The 25,374-nt window shown below is 40.3% G+C and overlaps 1 protein-coding gene across 5 annotated transcripts in view; it reads right to left on the reverse strand.

The window, feature by feature from the left end:
- ZSWIM8 (zinc finger SWIM-type containing 8) overlaps window positions 1-23,617 on the reverse strand; it is a 63,425-nt gene extending 39,808 nt beyond the window's left edge. For all 5 annotated transcript variants that reach the window (XM_013960280.2, XM_067299917.1, XM_013960279.2 and 2 more), the window contains exon 1: window positions 23,131-23,617. In XM_013960280.2, coding sequence (XP_013815734.2) covers window positions 23,131-23,308 — 178 coding nt within the window. In that variant the 5' untranslated portion in view covers window positions 23,309-23,617. The remainder of the gene's footprint in view (window positions 1-23,130) is intronic.
- Between the last annotated feature and the right edge of the window lie 1,757 nt (window positions 23,618-25,374).

Raw genomic sequence — 25,374 nt, forward strand, 5'->3', positions numbered from 1 at the left:
ATTTGAAATTGCACTGAATGATGAAAGGGAAAACATTTTTTGTACTTTTCATGGTGCTTTTTGTACAGAGGCATTTTATCCATGTCTTTCCTTACACAATACTAGGAAAGAAATAACACCTAAACAACCTGCATTTACAAAGGCACAAAAAATGAAAAAAACTTCAGTATCACTGCACATTCTTCAAAGAGCTGGACTGCATGGGGATAGTATCCCAAAAAGTGATACTATATAAAAAACAAGGATTTGGTGCTGGGTATGAAGGCCAGAAATGCTAGAGACAGATGGTGTTGACAGAAAAGCAGCAAGAGCAAAAGCGTTCTGATTATTATTCTATCATGATGCCTTACCCTTAAAAATCTTTTTCTTTACAGTTGCAATGGACTAGGACGCACATACAATCAGCTACTAGGTGACAAGAGGAGCAGTAGCACGACCGCTGCAATCACCCTCCAGTCTCTGTTACACAACGTGGCTGTTCTCTTGCAAGCTAAACTAACTCAAGAGAAATACTCTGACAAGCATCACTGAAATTATCTCTCCTAAAAACATCTGTCTTCCAAGTGGGAAAGAGACAGTGCTACTACACATAAGAAGCCTATGTGCTTTCAGACGAGTCAAACAGCAACTTCGCAGCCCCTGATCTAACGAGTTTCAGATGCTCTCACTTCTTGGGCCAATAACAGGGCAGTAGAGCTCAACCTCAGATGGGAACCCTGCACTCCTTTCCTGCCACTGCAGGCTGCTTAACCACCTGCGCCATAGATGCCCATTGCCTGCCCACAGAGTGCTGCACCCCAAAAAAGGCAGGTCTGAAGCGGATAACCATCATGAGAACAATTTCTCTAGTGTGTAGTGTACTCCCCACCATCATCTGTCCCCAAGTGCTTTTCAGACCCCAGCAGGGAGCAGGCTGGATAAATAGCCCTGGCTGTGCCAGGAGGCTGCTTCCAGCTGCCCCTTTCCCCAGAGACCCATGCCTCCCTCTCACAGTCATATGATATATTAGCAGGGCTCCTTGGGACAAAATAATTTATCAGGATCTCCTTGAGCCAGGGACCCTTAGCTTTTCTGCATAATCTACCAAGATTTCATGCTATGAGAGGAAACGGTAGTTTTATTGGGGAGGACAAGTCCCATCAGCAATGTTTTGTTCGCTTAGAGCCATACAGCTATATGGCTGTAAAACTCCTTGCCATTGCAGTCTTAAATTAATCACGGATGACAACGACCCTGGGACAAAGAGATCCACCAAAAGTATACAGAAGCCAGCCCTATTTGCCGAGTCTCTAGGATTTACTCCTTCAGAAAGGCACTGAGGGCAGCTAGTACAAGACATCCCTTCACCTGGTGGCGTGTTACTTTGAGAGTTTTCCTCATCCTTGACAAAATGAAGTTAAAAAGACAAGTGGGAAAAGGAGTCAGAGTGGAGGATAAAAAACAGCACCTTAGAACTGCGCATGAAAAGACAGAATATCAGAGCATTTTGGAACAAACTGTAATGCTGGAATGTGACGATGTATAAACACTGCAGGGAAAGGATGGGGAAGAAATCTTTTAGCACTGTAAGATATAGGTAAATTAGGACAAAAATCATGAGACCAAAACAGATTAGACAATCTGGATAAAACCAGAAACCAAACACACATAAGCATTAATCTTTCAGAAACCTAATCAGGAAAAAGAAACTCAAACACTGGCATGGAAATCAATAGTAAAAAGAACAACTAAAGAAAGCCCCTTTTCTTCTCAGGATGGCCTTGTGTACAGCTTAAAAAAAAAAAAAAATCAAAAATACTGTGCTTTGTGAGGTGAAGACTGCTATTCACAGGAGAGTCAATGGAACAGATAACATGAGCCCTCCTCATCTGCTCCAGTACAAGTCAGCCAGCTTGATTTTAACACAGCGAACAAAGGTAACAGGCTGATTTCACACAGAACCCATCAACTGCTTCATCAGCTACAGCGCCAGCAGTAACGCTCAGAAGACGGGCAGTAACAGCAGCCAATTAACTGGCATGGCTGTCTCCTTAAGCCATATTCAGACATTCACAGCAGATAGCTAAGACATTTTCAGAATAAGCTGAAAGCAGTAAAACCTGATGGGGAAAAATAATCTAAAACACAATAATTGTATTTATAAGGTCACAAATCTCTTTAAAATGCTGAATTTTCAGTTAAAAAAAAAAAACATGGAAAAGAAATGGTAGAAGATAACTGAAAAGTAGAAAATATTTTTTCAGTGATACTTTAAGGGTGGGTGAATTCATATTAGCTAGCTTGCCACACAGTGTAAATACCAAGATTAAGAAGTTAAACTTCTCTAGGTTTCAAGGCAGTAGTCCCCTATGTAGTCAAAGCGAGCGAGAGACACTTAGCTCGGAGGGGCTCCTCGGAGGCAGCTGAGGTTCTTTTCTCATCAGGCTTCCCTAAAGCTGGCCAACTTGGACAGCCCCAGCTGAGTGCCTAAAATTAGATTGTGAACGCTCTCTTCTGAGTCCTAAAAAGAAAGAGATCTATTCCAAAGGTTTATCTCTGGATATCAGCCATAGTTGATGGACTCATACCTGCTTGTATCAAAAGGCATTACCAAAAAAACAGACAAAAATGAGGGCTCAAGTACTACACAAACACATTTTCAGCAAATACAAAAATCAAAAGTCTGCTAACAAGGAAAAGGGGAAAAAGCATTACAGCTTCTACTCAGAATGCAACAAAGATAAGGACAGTAAGGAAGACTACAATCTTAATATTAAAAAAAAAAAATCCAGTAATGAAATCAAAGATGTAATAAAAAATTGACAAGTCTGCAAGACAGATGTACCTGACAGAGAAGATAATTTTAAATTGTGGAGTAAAACTAGCAAGGGTCACTGCCTGCTCTTGGGAAGCAGACAAGATGACCCAAGCAGAAAAAAGGAAACGTTTCCTCTTGCAAGAATGAAGTCAAAGAAAAAGCCTAAGTAACCTCAAGCAATTGAGACTTACAGGTTAAATGATTAGCAAAAAAACAAAAATCAGAGCTGGAAGGGAATTTCTGAGATCATCTAATCTATCCACCCCACACCCAAGAGGCAGGATCAAGCAGACCTAAACCATTCCAGGTAAGTCATGTCTCACCTCTTTACTCCCATGTGGAACACTGAGCTGAAATAAGGGCTATCTTACCCTTTTTGCTACTGTTTCATGTGAATTACAGGTCTGATTTTTATGACACTTTTGTAATAGCTAAAACTTTAGCATAGAGAACTATTCTTGCAGGGAAAAAACAAACACGCACAAACTTCAGCTGATACAAGCTATGCACACAGACATGTATTTTCACCAGGGAAAGCAACTTCTATGACAGCAGGGCTTAACGACGTGTGTGTGCAAGCGTAGCTACATCACTTAATCTTTCCTAATATAGGGTAGGCCATAACATGCTGAGGCCAACAATTATTCATAAAAACAGATCATGTTCAAACTAAGCTATTATTTCTTCAGTACAATAATAGAGCTTGCATATTAGACAAATACACAGAGAAGAAACTGCTTGAATAATCAGCAAAAAAGGGGCTATGAGAATACAAAAGAGTTATTAAATGGAACTGCAACAAACCCAACTAGGCCAAGCACAGAGTGCACTTGTTACCTAATTGCATTATTTCCATTGGGTTACTTTTGGTTGACACATATCCCTAAAAATAAACTATACGTACAAGTAAATGAATACAAATGCAAGTGAACAAATCTCATAGTACAAGATAACATAGTGCAAAGGCAGGACTCCTTGGTTTTGTTATACATACCCTAAGGGAAACTGGATGGCATTTTTTAGTAGAACAAGTAATCCATGTCGTAAGACATCTTAAACTGCACTATCTTTTGAGAGATGACTCTACAGCTTTTATAGCTATCCCTAGTCCCCATCTCGCATTTCCCCCCACCTCTACCACTGGCCTCAGTCCAGAACATAACAGAGTGGAACAAAGTAATGCAACTACACATAGAACAAGGACGTGGGGGAAAATAGAGTGAAGCACTTTTGGTAGCAACAGCCAAAATGAGAGGTAAGAACGGAAAAGCTAACAGGAAATAAGCAGAATGCAATGTTGACCAGTGAAAGGGGAGGTGGAGGAATAAGGGGAAGGCGAGGGGGCATAAAACCTGAAAAAACCTGTTTTGCAAATCTTATCTTAAAAATGGTAAATATTACTTTTCTGTTTATAAGATTTGCCATGCAGAAAAATAAATCTGTGACTGTAGGATGCAAGTTAAGTATCTCCACTCAATTTATTTTCATTAAATGCCTATCAGTGACACGTATCAATGACAAATGCCTATCAGTGACAAATCAATGACATTCTCTCTTTAGCACCCCTTGAAACCAAAAAGCGCTCAGAACTGTTGTATACGGGCCAGAGGAGCAAGCATTACATTTAATAGTAACATACCCAAATTAAACCTCTTCAAAACTGGTCTGTCTCTTACTGCTTTCCATTTTTTGCCCATTTCCTTCCAAAATTCTGCCATTGGCTTTACTTCTTGCTCTTCCTTTCTTTTTTCTTTTCTAAAAATGTTGACATCTCAGTGCTGATGTCTTTAAGTAGTACATGCCAAAGCAATGTTTTAAGCCTCAAGCCCTGCAACAATGATCAGAAAACTCTACCTTTGTCTTGAACTCTGAACTCCTCTAAGATGAATACTTTGAATGCTCTTAAAGAACCAGTTTCCCAAGATGAACACTGCTAAATGAAACCCAAGTTCTTTAATCAAAAGTTAACTTTAAATTTCAAATAAAATAGAACCAGGGTATTTAGGCCATTATTTATACTCCTCTTTTTGCCCCTTCTATTTTTCTGTGTAATTAATATCCTATGAAAAGCAAGTTACATATTTTTTAAATAAATAAAAATATCCATCTCTGAACTGAGAATAAAACACAAAGTGTGTAACAAAAGTGTGTTGCAAATATCTGAAAATAAAATATTTTCTCTTCCTTCAAAAGCACTTTGCAGCATAAGCTCCTTCCACAAGGCCAATTAACTTTAGTTCTCTTGTCAAAGAGGCAGCGCTCAATTAAGAGCAGAACTGATTCAATGGGGCACGGACACACCACCACCAGCCAGTTCCTGTCATGTTAACATTTCGCCCAGGCAGATCCCAGACCTACAAAGTGATCAGAAGGCAAAGATCTTCAGAAGTGCTGAACTAACATCCATCCAGCCTACGTGAGCAGTAAGAGTACATTTCTGTCAGGTTGCTGGTTTGTGGTTTTCAAGCATAAATTTGTGAGAAAGGAAGCTTACTATCTGTCCCGTACAACTCTCAAACGTCATACCACATGATAAAAAATACAACACCTCTACAATACACACACTACTACAGGATACATATATAAATGGTGGAATATTAAGAGCGTCCTTGAATAGTCATGGCATTATGATCTTGGGAGTAAATCGCACTAAGCACAATTAAATGCAAGCTTCGTGATACAGGCACCAAGAGAACAGCTGTATTTTCAGAGAGGCAGAGTTCTTGATCAAGGTCAAAGAGGTACTGCAGCAACTTTACTCTGTCCCAGTAAGCGTCACTCAGAACATACGAAGTGCTGAACCACAACCACCAAGCTCCAAAAGAGAAACTAAGTACCTTAACATACAAGAAGCAACTGAAATAGCTAATGTAACTTTAAACATACAGAAGAGAGAGATAACAGGCAAGCACTTAAAACAGCAGAAGAATTATCTTGAAACATCCAATCCAAAATGCACCAAAGTTGCGGGGACAGCAGTTTGGAATAAAAGAGTTTAATCTAAATTGAGCAGCATGAGAAACTTTCATTGCAAAGGCTCACAGGTGAACCACTGGAGCAGCTATGAAGCTAAACTATATAGTAAAAGAAAGATTCGATTGATATAGGCTTAGAGTGGACTATCTAAGAAAGCACACTAGATACAAAGGGGAAATCTGACTCAAGATGCACTTTTCCAGGTTTGTCTTCGGTTCTTACAAATAGAGATTTATTTCCCTCCAAAAATCATCGCACTCTGGTTGCAGATGATCTTTTTGAATCTTACAGCTGGTCCCAGTGTAGTTCATAACAGTCATGCACACACATCACAAATCGCTCGCACACAGTCGCAACTAACTGATTCTCTTATGACAGCTCAGTACAGATGCCAAGTATGGAATAGGCACAAAGAATGAATTCCTTGCCCCAAAGGCAATACAAGCAAAGAAACCCAGACTAGCAAGCAGAGGAGTGATGAAGCTATAGTCACTCCACAAAGGGAAAAATTCAGACTCCCAAACTGAATTCACCACGCTGCAGTGTCAGATCCTGACAGTTAAATGCACACAAGAAGCACTTGCCCCAGACAAAACAAATCCAGGTCTAGCTTGACTGTATACAGAACCAAGCAACCTGAAAAGCTGAAGATACAGTGTAATGTTCGAGTACTGACTCCTACTTGTCTTCAGCAAGCGTTTCTCTCTTGCAGATTAAGAATTAAGAATTCCAGGCCATCCTGTGTCGGGGCAGGGGGGTGTCACAAAGCTTTTTTTTTTTTTTTTTTTTTTTTTTTTTTTTTTTTTTTTACAAACAGCAAACCACAGTATCGCTAAAATGTAGGGGCTTATTTTCATTTTATAGACTAAGGAAACGGAGGTGAGGATACTTGTTCCTGGTTCCTAAACTACTTACTGGATTAGTTTCTCTACCAAGTCAGAATAAAGTTTCAGCAATTTGCTTCGCGGAATCCACCCACTCCAAAGCAGTGCTTTGCAAAGCACCTCAGCATTAACAAAGCCAGCTGCAATAACAAATGCAGAGCAGCAGATTCTAGAAGAAACTCCTTGGCGAAATACATCTATACAAGTTTTCCAGATGCTGGGATGGGAAAGTAGAAGCAGATCAGAGAACACAAGAAGAGGGCTTCTTGAAAAGAAGAATGAAAGAGAATATCAGTGTTTTTCTGTTCCTGTAATTCACCTGTTAAACCTTCACATAGGCTTTATTAGTGCCTGTAAATAGTGCAGAACTTCCAGGAAGAAAAGCTATCAACAAAATACATTTTTTAAGTTTAGGAACAGGTCTGCTTCTCTTGTTTGCCGTTTTCGTCCTCCTCCTCTTCCCCTACCACCACCCCCGCAAGGCTACCAATGGTATTAAAATTGTAACGGGATCCGTGTTAGGACTCTCACACCTCTTACTTCCCCACCTGGAGTTATACAGCTCTGTCTGGTTTCCATAACCATGCTGCAGCAGTGAAACTATACTGAGAAGAATGAGGTGGGGCAGGAAATACAGAGGTATATAAGACCACTTTGAAAGGGAAAAGAAGAATTTGGGTGGGCCTACATCAGTCCTAGGCCACACAGTGGCATTTTTATGTACAAAATAGTTGAGAAGATGAATAAGCAACAAAACTTTTTCACTAGTATGTACTGGATAAGAGAAATGAGATTCATAGCCAACAACTGTTAAAAATACAAATCCCAGATGCGCAGATTATGGTCCAGAATTGGAAACCTCACTGTTAGTTGACAAACTGCAGCACCTTTTACTACACAAATTCCATTAAAACCACCACAATCAGATTTTAAGAATGTTTATTTATTGCTTTATCCAATGCAAAAAAGACTAATTTTATCATAAGAAGGTGCCCAATTCATCCCCAAAGTCTCTGCCAGCTACGGCAAAAGTCATAGCACAGAATCAAATCTTCTGAAAATTGCCTAACACTGCATCATAAACAGCACTCATATATAGACAAAATATTTGGTGGCTCAAACTATCCTTTGGTTGCTGTATTTATATTTCCCTTCAAAATCAGGTAAGTAGATCATTTAGCTAAATGTATAAATATATCCTGACTTCCATCTCCAAGATTAGGACACTTGAGGAAGCAAAAATGACTTTTTCCATAAGGCAAACCTTAACATGCATCAAAACATCAAAGAGTAACATTAAGTTTCTATTTTGCACACAAGCCCTGGAAAATTTGCAACATAAAATACTAAAAACCATCACATTGTGGATTTGGGTGGATGGCTGCTTTTTCAAGTGTCAGTAAATTCAAACCTGTCCAGTCTTGCAGTTCCCATTCTGGTCCTCTGAGTTATGTAAAAAATATACTTCTGACAAACCCATTTCATGATGGTTACTTACACCCACTCTCTTTATGTGGACAGAGCTTTTAAAATATATATATAAAAATGTTGACCTAACTTTGCTGTCCTTTTGAAAAACAGCATCACCTTCATGCTAAGATCAAGCATAGAGACTGCATCCCAAACCAATTTTTGTTAAAGAAGCCAAGCAACTAACAGCGGAAGGATCCTACATACGGAGCTCAACTCCTACTCAAAGTGGAGTCTTATTGGCCACTGTTTCAATATTAGACTGAGTTAAAAATTACTGTAGCTAGATACTATTATTTTTAAAGTTACATCTTTTAAATGGCAGAGTGTTCAAGTACCATGCCAACTTTTGATAACTCATCCAAAAGACTTCAGGAAGCATAAAAAATACCTCTGAAAAGAAAGCTGGTTAAGCTTAATAATCCTACCCCAATACCCGACCAGAGAATTAAAACTCAGAAGATGCATGACCTGTGTGCAAGCTCCAAGAGTCCTAAACTCACCGTGAGTTTAAATCAGTACGAATACGCCAAAAATCCCACAACCATGTCCCAAGTTTCCCTGTAGGAATTCTTCATTTCTTCCTCTTCCCATGTCACCAGTAGCAAAACCTTCCACTGCCCCTTCTTTTAAGACTAAATGTTGAAAAGAGGAAGCAGCACTGATGATCAGTAAAGGTTCATATATTAGCCTGCAAATTACACTGTAATACAAGTAACATCTACTGCCACTGATTTTTAGATAGATTTGTGAGAAAATGGTTCCTTTTTCTTCCTGTACTCTTTCCAAACTAGATTCTTCCCTGAGATCATAACTCTTAACCCTGTGCTACACAGGGCGAGCACTTGAGACACACGGACAGCAACCTTAACGTACCCTAACCGCCAGACCAGCCACCCACAAGATCACCTTGTCAGACATCCCCAAAACAAGTTTGTTTTGGAACTTCCAAAAAAATGATTCTCAAACATTCTTTCAACCCACAAAATATGAGTGTTTGCCACAATCCTACTGCAAAAGCAGCCAGAGAGGCTACTGCTACTCTTGTCACAACTTAATACGGCAAAATTGCAACAAGTTAACTGAGTAACACAGTACTAGCATTACCAGGGAATATCCAGGGCACTTAGGACTACCGAACAGACCTGAGTCAGAAGAAAAAGGCTGATGCTTTCTGCTACTGCACTTTTTAGAAAATGAAGCAAGAAACATCTCTTCAAGACAAGAAGCTCCAATGTACGTGAAGATGGAGGCACACTTCTCAATACACTTTTTGGAGCAGTTGTTTGCTTTTACCCCTCATGACTTCATTTTCAGTTTCCCTGTGTCAGCAAGAATACTCTGAGACACAAAAAAAAATTGAAGGAATCCTCTCTTCAGTGCAGTATGAGATGTTAATAAGAAAATCACTCCTGTTGTGTTATTCCTCCTTTCACCACTGGTGAATACAGCTAAAGAGTTTCGATATGCCCAAGTAAACTTTAATCACAAAACAGATAACTCGCTGTTTTATTGTTCCCTCAAAGCTCCTCTTGCAATTAGTAAACTGAATAAGGGCTTGCACATCTGAAAACTTTTTCTGCACTCCGAAGGTCTCGTGGTTGAAGAAGAGATTTCCTTCCTTGCCTTATGTCCTTAAAGCATCAGAGTTACAACACTGTTGGTGTACTAGAAACCAGATCTCTAGAAAGAACACTTGAATCGAGTCTTTAGAACTTCAGGACAAGCCAAGGGTGGAAAGCTAAATGTTACATTTAATAACCAAGGGGGAAATAAAGATGAAACCAAAATCCATGTTTTCTGAACTCCAGGACAGAAACACCTGCACGTTGCTCCATCACTAAACTCAAATTCCTAAGACTCTAGTGTAATGATGTCATGTACACAAGTTCTGCCTAAGATTTTGTTGCAAACACATGCAAAGTATGTGTAGTAAACTACAGAAAGCATCTGCTCTGAGCAAGCGTCAGAACTTTTCCAAACACAAGTCAAATCCAGATCAGAAAGGAAAGCTGTTTTCCATGTAACTCTATTGCTTCTCCTGTCCAATAACTGTGAAAGTCTTTTGCAGAGGGCTGTGCTGATGAAACTGGAGTATTTGATATTATGTTGATGTCTTATGAATGATACAGGCAAGCCAGAGGAGATCTATTTGTCTCCTCATAAGCTCCAAATCTCAAGAGCAAAATTTTGATAAGCTCTTTTCTCAACTCTCACCCACTCTAACATGATTGAGATCCAAAACTGTAATACGAACATTAGGCAGGCAATGCAGCATTCACAGTTTGATAACCTCCTCTGGAAATTCAGGCAAGAAAATTCTTAATCCAATCTCGCCCTTCCATTTCCCTCCCTAAAAAACAAATTCACTTAAAAAAAAAGAGCAGCCAGGGCAAGCAACCCACAGCTGTTAGAAATCCTAAAATGAACAGCAGATTTTTGTAAAGCAAGACAGACAGTGCTACAAAACACTGTATTCATGCCAGCGCTGGCCAAGGTTTCATGACAAATTGGGCAGCTTGCATTCAGAATAACTCTACAGTTGATGAAGCAGAACAGCTTCAGGCTAGTCATTCTCCCTGCACTGTTACTCCTCTCGCTTTCACTCCATGCAGAGAGCATACTGCATAACCTGGATTGTGTATTCAGAGCACAGAGATCAAACAGCTCCTGCTCATTTATAGGAAGGCTTAGTGCTACCAGTTATTCCCACTCTTGCCCCATGCATGGTATTTTAAAGTCTTAGAATTCAAAATATTCTATTGTACCTGATGACAAAAAAATATGTTACAAAGACCATCAGGAACCAGGCATTTTTTCTAAACACAGGAGACAGAACATAAACATAAATCAAAAAAGTCAGACTGCATCACAACTGAGCATCAATCAAGAAATATTGGTATGCTCAAATGCTGAAAAGAAGCCTTACAAAACACCATGCAGCTATTCACTGTGCTGCTCTCTACCATCAGTATCCATCCTTAAGAATTACATGCAAAATTAATCTTTACACCAGCTTCTTTCCTGTGTCTAAATCCCAGTGCAGTATCACTTGTCCTCCAAACAAATGCACAGGCAAACACTGAAGCAGCGCATTACTGAGCATATCAGAATGAGATCAAGCCAATTCTGTTGGGCCTTATGGGAAAGCCATTGTCTGAAAAGAGTAATCAAGGATCTGATAGTTGTAAAAAGGCATTCTCACCTCTAGGGAAAAAACCCACAAAATTAAACATCTGTCAGCAAGCAAAATAAGATATTGTCTGTTAATATGACCAGCAGGAAATCATTGGAGGTTTAAAGATCTGTTTCATAGACAGGAGTCAAAAGAAGTTGGATACCTAAATGCTTTGGAAAAAAGCTCACCATTTCAATCTCTAGTTTTGTAAGCATCTTCCCAAATCCAACCCCAGGTCTAGTGCTTTGTGAGAAGTTACAAGTCCGCTCAGCGGCATCCCTCAGATCCAGGCTCTCCCCTGCAGCTCAGAGGTGCAGCGCAGCAGCCCCCGACAACCCGCGCGGGCTTCCCAAGCCAGCAGCCCTCGGCCTGCCACGGGCTCTCACCCGCCGCAACAATCACCTTTCCGCATGCTAAGAGCATCTGATCACTTCTCGGGATCCTGTAGTTGGAGGAAGTTCCTCCTCTAGTAAGAAATACATTTGCCTTCCGTTTCCCCCCCCCTCCCCTATGGAGGGAACAAAGGGAGAAGATGCTGTGTGCAAGTCCCAAAAGTGAGCATTGAGGAATATATGTAACAAGCAAGGAGCTACAGAACATTTACTAATTACAAGCACATTATCATTTTCAGCGCACAAAAATAATAACGAAAGACTCCCTCAAAAACTGTGAGGCATTGATTAAATACACTCCATTGCACGAGTCTGCTCAGTCAGATGCATAAGACCTCTCCAACAGCATGAGACTGAGGCAAAGTCAGCCATCCTCTGAAAATATCTCCAGAACTCTGCAAACATTTGCTGCTTGTAACCAGCCAGGGAAAACTAACTCCCTGCCCTTGAGAAGGCTAAGCAGCTTAGCGGACCCTTGCTCACTACTGCTTTAAAGGCAATCAATTAGTCAAGGAAAATTTCCAGAGGCAGTCTGGGTCATACACAACTAACTTTTCTGTGTAAGATCACCCTCCCTTCAAGCCAAGCATGAAAGTTAGGTACAGGTGTAAGCTACAAATATTTTCACCTGGCCTCTGTAGCTAGCTCTGCTAAACAGATTTACTGCTGCATTTCCCTTTTTCTCCCATCTCAGCATTTACTGACCTAAATATGAGGTAGCAAATGCAATCACATGTAATATGCAGCAGGAACTGTAAACAACTCCAGAGAATTATTAAATGATGTCTTTTATAGACTTTACAAAGGTACTAGACTCGCAGATGTTGTCACTTCATTGTTACAGCTGTTGGTTACATTTTAACTCACCAGCAAGACTACCATGAAGTTTAGAAGTCAAATTGCTACCAATAGTTTTATTCATTAGCAATCAGTGCTTCATAAAAGCATGGAGCTTAAGCATTCAAGTCATCATCAAACTATTTGATTAGCCTCTAACATGGATTAATGAGGATTCAAGTTTGTGCATCCTCTCTAGAGGATGAGGCAGATGCAAATTTACAAATTAAGAATTCCAGTACAGTGTTTTTAATAAAGAAAAAAAGATTAAAGAGTAAGTTCTTGAGAATCATAATTTGTTAATACACAAAGTCAGGCAAATGTGAACATATACTGAGAACAGGAAAAGCTGAAGTCCTACAAGCACAAGAAACAAGACACGGACACATTCCATAAGGTCACACAATACTCAATATACACAGGTTTAGCAAACTTTTCTGTACTTCAAGGAGGAATCTGGTTCTGTCACAAACATTGACAAGACACCAATAACAATGGTTTAGCTACATGTAAGCATTGTTTTAATAAATATATCTTAAAAAAAAAAAAAACCCAGATGGTAACTTGGCCACATTTACTTTAAGGCTGCTTCACTTTTCCCATTCTTCAGTTCTAGCTGGGGAGACATGCTCAAAGCAGCATCTTTAAAGATCTTAGACCTAATGAACAGAAAAGCTGAAATTAACTTTTTCCAGTAGTTTATCTAGAGAGAAAAAAAAATAAACAAAAAAGCCCCAAAGAACCATACCAGTTATGATTTTGAAAACTGGTATTTTCTTCTCAGAGCTCCACCAGTAAATTACTAATCTTTACCAGTATTTTTGAATGGCAAAGAGTGATCGTTGCCTATTTAAATGTTTTACCTCTGTAAACAGAAGAGGAAGACAGAATTGATGGCCCACATGTTTACCAGCCCACTGTTTTATCAAGTCACCTCATAAGTGTCTTGACTTGCAAGAAAAAAGCACAGCCGGATGCCTTCCTGTAAAGATTTTCATTACGTACACACAGATTCTGGGTAAGATTTCTTTTATCACACCATCAATCTATATTTTTGTAAGCGAAGTGGCCATCTTTCCCTACATCGTTTTTCGTCTCTGACCTTCCTCCTTTTCATTCTCTCCAGTCTATTCTTCCCTTTCCTGCACTGCAGCATCCAACTTCTCTCCCATGAAGGGATAAGCTGTCTTCTGAGGACAGATTCCCACCCCAACTTATCCATTTATCCTTTCCCTGTCTTGTATATACCAATCCTTATCCTATATCAAAAAGAAGCTTGAAAGCTCTACTACATACCTCACAGCCACAGAACTAAACCCAGTGGACAAAAGAAAGATATAAAAGACATTGAGACATCAAGAAATAACACACAGGTCCCCTGCTTGCAGCTGAACGAGGGATGCTAAGAATTTGTTTCGAGGCACTATCCCTGCACCCTTTTCAGGTTTCTCTCTCCTGCGGAAAGAGAATGTCTTAACATCAGAAATTTTTCAGGGCTGACCACACACCAGTAGAGTTTTATACAAATACAGAAAAATCAGCACACAGATTTGCCAACTGAATATATACATATTAAGCATGTTTGACCATCTCCTAACTTATACTGTTAAATACTAACATTTTTCACTTTTTGTTGGAACAGTCTAGAAACACTAATAATGACTCATAATAGCAACAATATTTTATTAAAACCACTTTTTGCAGCATCACTTTTTTCAATTTCTGCAATTCCAGGTGATTTTAAGTAATAGGTGTATCACAGCCTGACAGAGTTCCTTTGTTTCATTCGTTTCAAAAAACATAAGTTTCCAGCTGTATGGAGGCAGATATAAATGAATTAAGCATAACGAAAACAGCAGAGCTTTCGTAAGCCTTGCCAACAATGTTTAATGCACTATCAAAAAATAAGGTCAGATAAGATCAGTTTCAGTATTTTCTGCTAAAGATGCTACACAACTATTAAGAGGCACAACATCCACAGTCTTGCCAGAATGTTATTGCCCTTCTGCAGATAAAGAAACAAAGAAGAAAGGATGTATTCAGACCCACACAGGTTTTAAGCAGAATGAGAACCCTCTGGCTGGTAAACCTACAGTTATTGCCCAAGGCTACACAACCTCAGGGGAGGTAACTTAGAAAGGTGTGACATGGAATTTTAACATTAGAACTAATATTTTAAATATTTTGTATATTATGCATCATTACATTTTAATCTTAAAAAAAAAAAAATCTAGGCCTAATAGTTTAGCTAGTTGATGTGTGTATTTTGAATTTTACTTTTGGAGGTAGGGTAGGGAAACAAAGGAGGAGGAGGGAGGGAAGAGAGAGCAATACAGATAAAGCACATTAAAATAAAATTGAAAAATTTACTTCTAGCCATGACACTCTTATTACTAGATTTTAGACTTAAAATTAGATAGGTGAGAGAAATGAGTTGTTAGTCTAAACCAACCAATGACATCTTAAAGACATTCCTACACTTTAAGAACTAAGGAATAAATTGTTTTTGACTTTTTGGGTATGTTACTTAAAGATATGAAAACAAGAAGTATTATATCAAAATTAATTATGAATATTCTAAATAGCCAAATATTTACTCCAAAAGTTCAAAGTAAAACATCTTTTGAAGCTGTGCATTCTTTTCTTCCTCTGGAACAAAGTAATTTATAATAATTAGGACAATGGACACTTAAGAGGAGATGGTTTCTGTTCCTGATTTAACAACCGGCCTGAGAGATCTTGGCCAAATCACCGATGTCCATTTCAGTTCCCCCAAAGGTATACTTTAGGGGTAGGGCAGGGGGGAGCAGAGAGGAGAACTTTTTTGTTTATTTGCTTGCTTTTTAAGAATACCTTATGACCCTTGCCATTCAATTCTCTCTTTTTTTTTTTCTTTTACTCCTTATTTCTGGGTTTCATATTCCTTGTTCTCAACATTTCATTCACTGTTTTATCCTTTCCTCAGCATATTAGTAAAAATGATATTACTCCACAGCCATGGACTATCAAGAGCTTGACATGGATAAGGAACCACTCTCCTGTCCATAAGAATAGTATCAGTAATACGTTCACAATTCCCTTCAATTTCACCATAGTTATCCCAACACTACAAAATAAGACACTGATTTGCGTAGGTACCACTTCGGAGAGAGAGAGGAAAAAAAAGGGGGGGGGGATGGGACAGGACACGACTAGTCACAAGTCAACATCTGAGTTTTATTTCCAGGACTAGTGTGAAGAAAAATTTTTACTTTCTGTATATTATATTAGAAAATACATTTTGATAAGTCTGATCAGTTCACTTCCTTATACCTGCAGTTCTTTTCTCACTAAAGATGCAATAAAAATACACTGTATGAAAGGTGCTATTTTTCTGTACATGGATTATGCTATAGCTTTGTTGCTCTTCCTCAAACTGAACTGGAATTCCAAAGTTTTAAACTTGCATATTAAATTGCATTTAACTGATGGCTCTTCAAGCATACAGACCACACCACTACATTTAGACTAGAGGCAACACAAATATAGAGCAAGGTACGTACAAAACTGGTAACAGCTCAGTTCAGTTTACGAGGCTACTAGGCCATCTCCGCATACTGAACAAGCCTGTTTGGGTTTGGGTTCCTGACACTTCCAATCACTTTTTGGACCTCAGCAACTTGCACAAAAATCTCTATTGGTCAAGCGATGAGTCAGAAAGATTCACTCGTGTTATAGGACCTTAACTCTTCAAAAGCAGACCCAGAAAATGCAGATTCTGACATTGAGTAATTTGCCTGGTGATGAAGACACACTTTATGGCTAACCAAGCCCTAATTTAAAAATCTTCCAGGGTTTTCATCAGGGCAGGAATTACATCTCCTCCTACATTTTCTAGAATGTATCCATTAAAAAAAAAAAACAACAAAAAACAAAACTCATCTCTTTTGCTTTTGCCCTTTATCAGCAACACTCCAGAAGCAGCAGCAAGTTTTTTTCAGTTTTATCTCTCACTGCTATTTCGATGGGTGACCCCAGGCATGCAGTGGGGACATAGCTCCAGACACAAGACACTCTGTAGTGGTTCAGATATACAAAATTAGTCTCTTGTTGCTCTTCCTGCTTAGAGCACAAAATATGAATTCAAACAGATTAATTTAACAAAGAAAATAACTTTTGCTGTTAGCATTCAAAGAAGTAACATAAGCAATAAAAGCATTTTTGAGCATTAAAAGAAAAGACTCTGTTTTAACCTGAGTTATCCTGAGGTAAAATACTCAATGAACAAAAGATACTGGTGTTTCATTACAGAATTACATTTGTCCAGATAACCACACACTTCAATCCTGAAGTTTAGCTTGAGAGAAAAACTGAGGGGTCTTATCTTCGCTTTGTTTTTTACCTCAAGACAGAACTAACTATCTACAGGTAAAAAATAAATAGATAAAAATAAACCCCACTTTTTAGCAATTAAGAACAGGTCAAAGGAAGAAAGAGGAAGACAAAAAAAGAGATAGGAAACAAAGGAAGAGCACAACTCAGAGCCTAGGATCAAACCTGGATCCTTATCCTTGCTTCCCTAGAGCTGGGCACGCCACAGAGAACGATAACCCCTACAGCTCCAGGCAGCCTGAGATTCAAATACAGCAGCTGTAATCTCTGGTCATCCCGCAACATGAGGATCTCCTGAAGGTGAAAGGAAGGAGAAAACAAACACAAAAACAAAAATCCAGGGAATCCAGGAAGGCCTCCCAGTAAAAAGATGTGACATTAAGAAACTGAAAGAACGTGCAAAACTTCTGGTGGGGAAAGAGAAACCTATTTAAAGCAAGAGGCCAGGAGACAACATTAGAATTAAAATTGAATTGGTCCATTAAAATCTCAGTAGGAAAAAAAAAACCCTCTTCTTGATAAGTTCTTTATATGGTCTCTTCCATATCCATTCTTGGAGAGAGGAGTACACACATTCAACTATCTCAAAAAGGCACAGTAGAAAGCGAATGAGGAGACAAATGTGAGAGCCGTTCATCTCATCATTCATCAAAAAGATAGATGTATCACCACATTGTAAAGCAACCTTTTGCTTAGTGGAAACTTCTAGACATCTTCTGAAATCTCCATTCCATCTCTGAAGCAATGTATTTAATTATGCCAGTCTTAATAAGTGACCATCTCTAGAGTTTGTCTGCAGTATCTTCAGCTCTAATGAACCTACAACACCCCTTTGTACCTTGTATTACAACACTGATACTCCAGTAAGTCATTCCTCAACTTGAACTTTTGTCACTGCTGTATAGAGGGCCAACAGCATCACCAACCACTATTATAATACAAACTGGGTTATAGTTCAAAAATAGGTGAAATCCCTTTACTAGGGCAAGAAAACGTAGAGAAATCTATTTCCTGCTAGCAGCTGAGCCTTCTCTTTTACATTACCACAAAGACCATTTCTCTTTGGACACCTCATCTCTGCTCATTTCCTAAGCATTTTTGATATCTTCTCACTTACATTTAGCTTCTTAATTCTATTGCTTCTGTAAAGAAAGTCATTAAGCAGCTATACATGACTTTTGCTCAACAGTTATCATTTTGGGGGTTTTAATGTTATTAGTGAATTTGGATATATTACAACAATTATAATTACACTTGAGCTAAAACAGATTTGTCATGTGTTATATTACATTAAAAAAGATGCATTACATCAGTATCTCCCAAAAGTATAGGTTGATTACATAATCTCCCTCCCAATATCAGAGGCACAAATAAAGCAGGAAAAAAAATCAATTCTAGCCTTATAATACACAGTAATTGTCAGTAACAAAATGGCAGCAAACCACAGAGTCTTCATTTTCAGCTTCATCAGGCTCAAAGAGAGGATACTTTGGATGACACCAACATTCTTCTCTGAGAAGAACAAAAGTCTGAAGACTACAGTATGAATTTGAAAGAGACTACGCATTTCTGCTGCTTTCTGCAATTATTTTTTGCGCTAGAGTTAATTTTAATATATTAAGTAGTTACTGGCAATCCCGAGGAAGAAGCTTTACTCTTCAAGCCATTGTCCTTATTAATTAATGAAAACCAGTCACTGTCACTTTACTACTGTAGATACTGTTCAGACTTTGACCAGGTTTTCTCTCTAAACTGATCATATCCTCCCCTCAGGCTTTTTGTACTCTATGCCAAACAGTCCATCTCCATAGCTTGTATTTTTTTGAGGCGCTGCGTCTCAAATTTACTAAGTGAGTATTCCTAGCAGTTTGGAAGAAGCTTTGCACTTCTTATTACCACCTTACAGCACTATATCTTACAACATACAACTTTCAACTAAATGCTACCATAACCCATTTGTGTCTGGATAATAAGAATGTTTTCTAGGAGATCACTGCCTGCAATTCTTAGTTTAGTTTGATGGGTTTTGCCACACACTTTGTGATGGTTCAAGCTTACAGTTGGGGTGGGTGGATGGGGGAGGGAAGAAGATCAAGCTTTTTCACTAGCTACCTATTGAAAATAGTTTTAACACAACTCATCAGCATGCTTCCAGTAGAAGCTGGTGTGAATGAATAAATACAAACTGAGCAGAAAAAATTGTGAACGCACTACTTAACAGCTATTTATGGCAACCTCTGAAGTGTTAGGTAAATATTTGTTCTTAAGAAGTTGTAAAATAGAAGGGACTAAGGGTGGGAAAAAGTTTTGGAACTTTCAAGAAGAAACAAAGCCACAGTGGGTTTGGAGAGAGGATGAATGCACTTGAATGTTTACTCTGACTTTAAGACCTCTGTCACAAAAATCCTTACATGAAGATAATTGATAACAAAACCTTTGCAGAAACACTAGACTTATTTCAACTGCCAATGAAAAATGCAAGTATTTTATGAAGTGAAAAAGGAAGTCAGGGGACCATAATGGCTCTCATAATGCTTTCTGGAAAACAAAAAACACATAGAAAACTGGAGAAAAGGCAAACGGGGGCAGTCATTGGTAGAAGAGTAATAAATTGGTGAAATGTAATTTGATCTAGAAGAAGCTGAGCAGGAGTCACAAACCAATCTGGGGAACCGACTGGTTCTAAAAACACTGCAAAGACATTGTTCTTCAAAACACCTAATCATGTAACTTCAGTGATAAATTCACTATCTGCCTGTTCCTTGTTTTCAGCTAGTACATTTGAAAGCTTCTAATCAATGATGTACATCGGCAATGGACAAATATCAGTTACAAGCATTATCTCATTCAAAATGAAAAAACAAAGGGGAAAAGCAAGCAATCAAGGCTGTCTAAAGTGAAAACAAGGCTTTTCTAAAATAAAGGCTCAAAACTATTAAATAAGTTGGAAAGGACTGTTTTTCCTAAAGGCATCATCTAAACTGATGTACGTGCTAAAGCTTCCTCATGGATATCAGTATAAATGAAGCAGTGGAGACTGAGAGCAGACTCAAAAGCTAAGAGCATCCATACAGCGGACACAATGCATTCCTCCTTAACATTACTGATCCTACATCTAAAGAGAAAACTCCTTTCTAGGAGGATTTCTACAAGGACTTTATCACAAGTTCAGGTAGTGAAAATTAAATCAGGACAGAAAACCCAACCAATTACAATCCTAGGTTTCTGATATAACTACTCAGGATACTTGATTTTATAAATAAATCAGTTCCAAGGATCATATTGGAGAAGCTCAGACATTTTTCTCCACCTATCATCATCTTTCTATCAAGTCGATGGGGTGACTGACAAGCTAGTGAATAACTCAGTTTTACAGACAGGATTCTCTGCTAAGAGTAACTGAATTTCCAACAAGCTACCCCAAGCCTTATATTTAAATTTGCATCAAACACAATCATAATATTAAAAAAATCAACCAAGAAGAAAATAAAAAGTTGTGAAAAGTAAGAAATCCACCAGTAGTGGTGGGGTTTTCTTGTTTCTGTCCTGTTTTTTATTTATTTTTATTTTTTATTAAAGAGGAGGAATCCCAAGCCAACAGCACTTCTGCCAGTCCCAGGACAATTCTCTTTGAACTAATTAATGAGAATTGGACGCTCACAAGGACAATTTCAAAACAATTGAAAAAGCTAGAAATCCTTTCTATTACATAACTTGTCTGACTGATCCCAAATCAAAACACAGGCTGAATGCCAAACTGGAGGAAAAGGCTAAAAGAACATAATTCCTTTTGTTTTCCTTTAGTGTTCAAAATTGAAGAAATCAGTGTCTAACCCAATTTTTGGCTTGCACAGGCAACTACACTACTACAACCACACCACAGGCCACCGCAAAATGGTAAAACTGTGGAAATAAAAACACACAAGCTGAATTTAGAATTATCACATTTTAGAAGACTCCTTACAACTGACCACCTCAGGATCTAGCAAGTTATCAACAACTGTTCTTCTAATTACAAAGACACTATCACCTACAGGTGTTGAAAATAGTTAAATCAGTACAGGTGTTCTGAAATCTAAAGCCATCCCAGAAGATGAAAGACCCCTAGTCAGGCAAGACACACTGACAACATGCTGTGTATATTAACACCTATAAGTGTTCCATGTTGATAATATCATATATGACTTTTTATACTGGATAAATAATTATTTAGGAAGTGAATCCCTGCTCACATACTTCTCAAAATAACCCTGACCAGAGCCTGGGAATTGCCAGCAAACGCCTGTAAAGCAGACAACAATATCCTTTTGGAATGTCTGCCTTGTTTTCTAAAATAAGCACTTTCATAAAAAAGGACTTAAGTCTCTCTGCAAATAATACCTAAAAAATATGAACCAAGTACAAAAATACAAGTTTGCCTATGCAAGTTTGCAGAACCTGAAACAACCGCACCTCGATACGGTGTGAAAGACAACAAGGATTATGAATATGCACAATCTACTGAAGTCATTTTTCTGTTAATGCAACAAGTGGATGACAGCAGAGAGAGCAATCACTGCTTGCTTTTAATTCAGTCAAGAAGGCTAAAGGAACTAGAGCAGGACCCAGCAAAACATGTAATCGTACACTGAACCAGTGAAGAACAATCAGCAAAAAGCATCTCAAAGTTGAACAAATACAACCACCTTTTCAAACATGAATCTGATCTGCAGATCTTGCGCATACCAGTTTCAAACACCTCTGCTGAACTAGTGATGTCTCCTTTTCCACAGCAGTATGTTTTTGATACTTCAGCTCCCTTCCAGGGAGTCAGTGTATGCAACATGACCTAAAGCAAAACACATAGTTTATATGCTTGCCCTGCGCCCAATCCTTCTTTCTGCATCTCAGGATTCATAGCTTTAAAACGCACAATATTAACACTGTTCACCTTCTTTACACCATTAGAATGTTCCCTATGAAAACCAACGTGTCCTGACAGCAGAATATTAAAACAGCTACCCAACTTGGACATTTATTCAGCACTTCCCCCCCCCCTTTTTTTTTTTTAATTTTCATCCTACCCTCAGTCTAATAGTGTCTAGTCCGAGACACAGGAGGTTATATATCCTGGACTACAACCAGTTCTCAAATTTCTTAATAATTAAAAATGTAATCTGTTCTGGAAAGCCAATGGTTAATGCAAAAGTACTTTCTGGTCCTAATCTAGTGACAAATGAGTATTTGCCTATATCATAACACTGCCAGATTTCAGCACGATTCATTATAAATTGAGTTCTCTGTTCTTATAAGGCCAACATTCAGAAGAGAATGAGGTTTTGTAGTTCCAAATAGGAAGATATTAACACAGCAGCTGATGGTCACGAAGGTCAGCAGTAACAGGAAAAGTACAGACACTGGACTGAAAGAAAAGAAAGGAGATATAAGGAACAGGAGAAAGGGCTTGTGTAATTTCTACTAACTATATGCCTAGCTCTGCACAGTGTAAATTCCACCTGAATTCTAGGGTCAAGATGCATCGGGATAAAAGAGAAATTATGATTCAATTAAAAAAAAAGAGTTAGCAGCTATACAATAGATTTAAATAGTTTCTGAATAGCTAATACTGTATGATTTTCTGCCTGCTATCAGAAATGAATGACTGTCAGGAGAAAGGAAGTAAAACAACTCTCACGGAGCAGACACACCGTAGCTTGGTCACTTCTTAAGGCCTTCTTGCTCTACTACTACAAAAGAAAGTTTGTTATTTTAAGAGAAAAAATAGAAATGTAAACAAACAAGGAAAATAGACTGCTCTATACAAACAAGGCTTGCATGCCTCTCCATTAGTACTGTAGTAGTTGTAAAAACCTCTGTGAAACCTTAGTGTAATTCAATCAATGCAACTGGGAACCTATGTATAATTATTCCCAGCCAAGTTTGCAGCTTCTTTATAGACAACCGGTTTCAGATTTTCAAGAACAAGCTCAAGAAACATATTCAGACAAGAAGCACTACAACAGTACGGAAAACATGCAGATGATAACTTGCCTAGAACACAACTTTTTCTTAAATTCTCTGGTAAATTTCTCAGTTGCCACCTTTGTTTAACAACTGTCTTCTCAATACATCGGACTTCCGTTCGCACCTTTGATACTTCCTCTGTAAATCTCTACACCCACCAACTCCCGGCCCCAGAACTTTCCTACATAGCAAGAACACCCCCAGGAAACTAGGTGACCTCACCTTTCATTTTGACAGTGGGAGAGTTGGGTCCAGCTGATTGCTTCCTCCATCCTCTCCAGTTTTGGCAAAGGCTCTCTGCCTCAGAGATGAAGGAACAAAGAGAGTCTTCTTCAAAGCGATCAGAGTCTTCAAATGAAAACCTCTCCCCGTCCTCCCACTCTGCAAACATGAGTTCCATCACATCCAACAGACAAGGAGGGAAAAAAACAAAACAAAACCCAGAACTGCTCACTCTAACAGGTGGATGGACTTGAGGACTCCTGTAACACTTAAAATTTCGACTCCATTCAGATCCCTGTACAACACCAGGAAAAACAGCGTAGTTGCTATCTGAAGCGGGAGAAGCAGGAAAACAACACAAAAACAAGGGAAGCTTGTAAAAATCCCAGAAAACAAGTTCTTTAAAAAGTTTTAAAAAAACGCTTATGTCCACGGAGCGCGCCGGAGCGCCGAGGTCCGCTCAGCCCGCCGGGTGCTGCTCCCAGCCGAGACGGGCGCGCGCCTGCCCCGAGAGCCCCGGCTGGCGGCAGGGGAAGGCGCCGCCGCGCCGGCCGCTCCCCGGCGCTCGCGCTTCGCTCACGCCGGTGCCAGGCGTCGCCGGGCGGCCCCGCCACCAGGGGGCGGCAGCGCGGGGGGAGCTCGCGCAAACGGCCCCGGCGCGGCGAGCCCGCGGCAGCGGCTCCTCAGCGGCGCCGGGGGGCCGCGGGCCGCGGCTCCGGCCCCATGGGGGGGGGAGGGGGCGGCGGAGGGGGGGCGGCTCCGGCCGCCGGCAGGCGCGGGCGGGGGGCGGCCGCCGCCTCTCCCCTGGCGGCTGGGACCCCGCGGCTCTAGGTGCCCATGGCCCGCGGCGCCCGCGCGCGGACGCCCCCGTGCCCGGCCCGGTGGCGGCTCGCTGTCCCGGCGCGGCGGCGGCGGCGGCAGCGGGGCCCCTGCCCGGCGCGGGCACTAAGATGGCTCTGCGCCTCCCAGCTTCACCTGCGCTCCCCCTCCCCGCCAGCTGAGCCCCGCTTCCGCCCGCGCCGCTTCCGGCTTCCGCCGCCCAACGGCCCCTGCGGACTGCACCTCCCAGCGAGCCGCGCGCCGCCACGCCCGGGGGGGGGGGGGGAACCCCCGGCATGCCGGGATCGGCGAGCGCCGGCTGGCCGCCAGGGACACTCCCCCGCGCCGCGGGGCATGCCGGGGCCTGGAGCCGCGCGTTGCATGCCGAGGCCTGTAGTCCGAGCCCCCGGCGCCACCCGCCGCGGGGGCTGCAGGCGACGGCTCGTCCTCCCCCGGGGCCGGGGCCGGGCGGCGAGGCGCGGGCGGCTGCGGCCCTCCCCCGCGGCCCAGCTGGGTGGGGAGGGGCTGCAACAGCCGCAGCACCGGCTGGTGCCGGAGACTCAGTTTAATAAGGTGGATTTTCTTTCCTTTTTTTTTTTTTTTTTTTCCTTATTTCCCCTCTCTCCCTCTTTTTCCTACTTCAGCAATCTAACACGGAAATAGCCCAGATTCCTCCTGCGCGTCGGAATCTAGTGGTTTATCTGTTCTGTCTGCAGGTACCACCGGCGGCGAGAGAAGAGCACCGGTTTGACCCCCACAGTGCACCACAGCGATGTTGCACAACCTAGAAATAACTCAGCTACGCTCAGCTGAGTGCAGAGGAAAGAAATACGGAAATTCTCAATAGCATTTTCAATAAAAAAAAAAACAGGAAAGAAAATGGAGAAAAGAACACCAAGGGAATGAAACACAAGGGAATACCTCTCTGAATTCTATGGTAAGGATAAGTAGAAGGAGCCTTACTCAAAAAAAAAAAAACAACACAAAAAAACACAGTCAAGCTGCACTGTTCTCTCTCCTTAGGCCAAAAAAGCACCTTTCTCTCCAGAGCAGCCTGGAGGAAATGGGGGGGGGGGAGGGGAAACGACAACTGAAGGATTCAGGGCAGCTCTAAAATTAAAAAGGAGGCACTAACTCACATTGCAGCTACATAAGGAGATAACTGCCATGAATCAAGTGATATTGTTCCACTCAGCACATTGGACCCCCATCTCTTTAAAGACAAAAAGATTCAAATAAAAGCCCTGCTTTTCTATATGGAAAGATAAATAAAGCAAATTATTAGTAAGGCTAACAGTTATAGCCCTAAGGAACTCTTTTCATATTATACTCAAAGCAAAAGTTTTTCATTTGTGCATTTGTTTCTAAAATTCTGCTTTATTTGGGGGACCTATTTATCTATCTCATTACTATAGAAAACTTGTA

Source organism: Apteryx mantelli, chromosome 7 (genome assembly GCF_036417845.1).
Source record: "Apteryx mantelli isolate bAptMan1 chromosome 7, bAptMan1.hap1, whole genome shotgun sequence".
In the NCBI taxonomy this organism is placed as follows: domain Eukaryota; kingdom Metazoa; phylum Chordata; class Aves; order Apterygiformes; family Apterygidae; genus Apteryx; species Apteryx mantelli.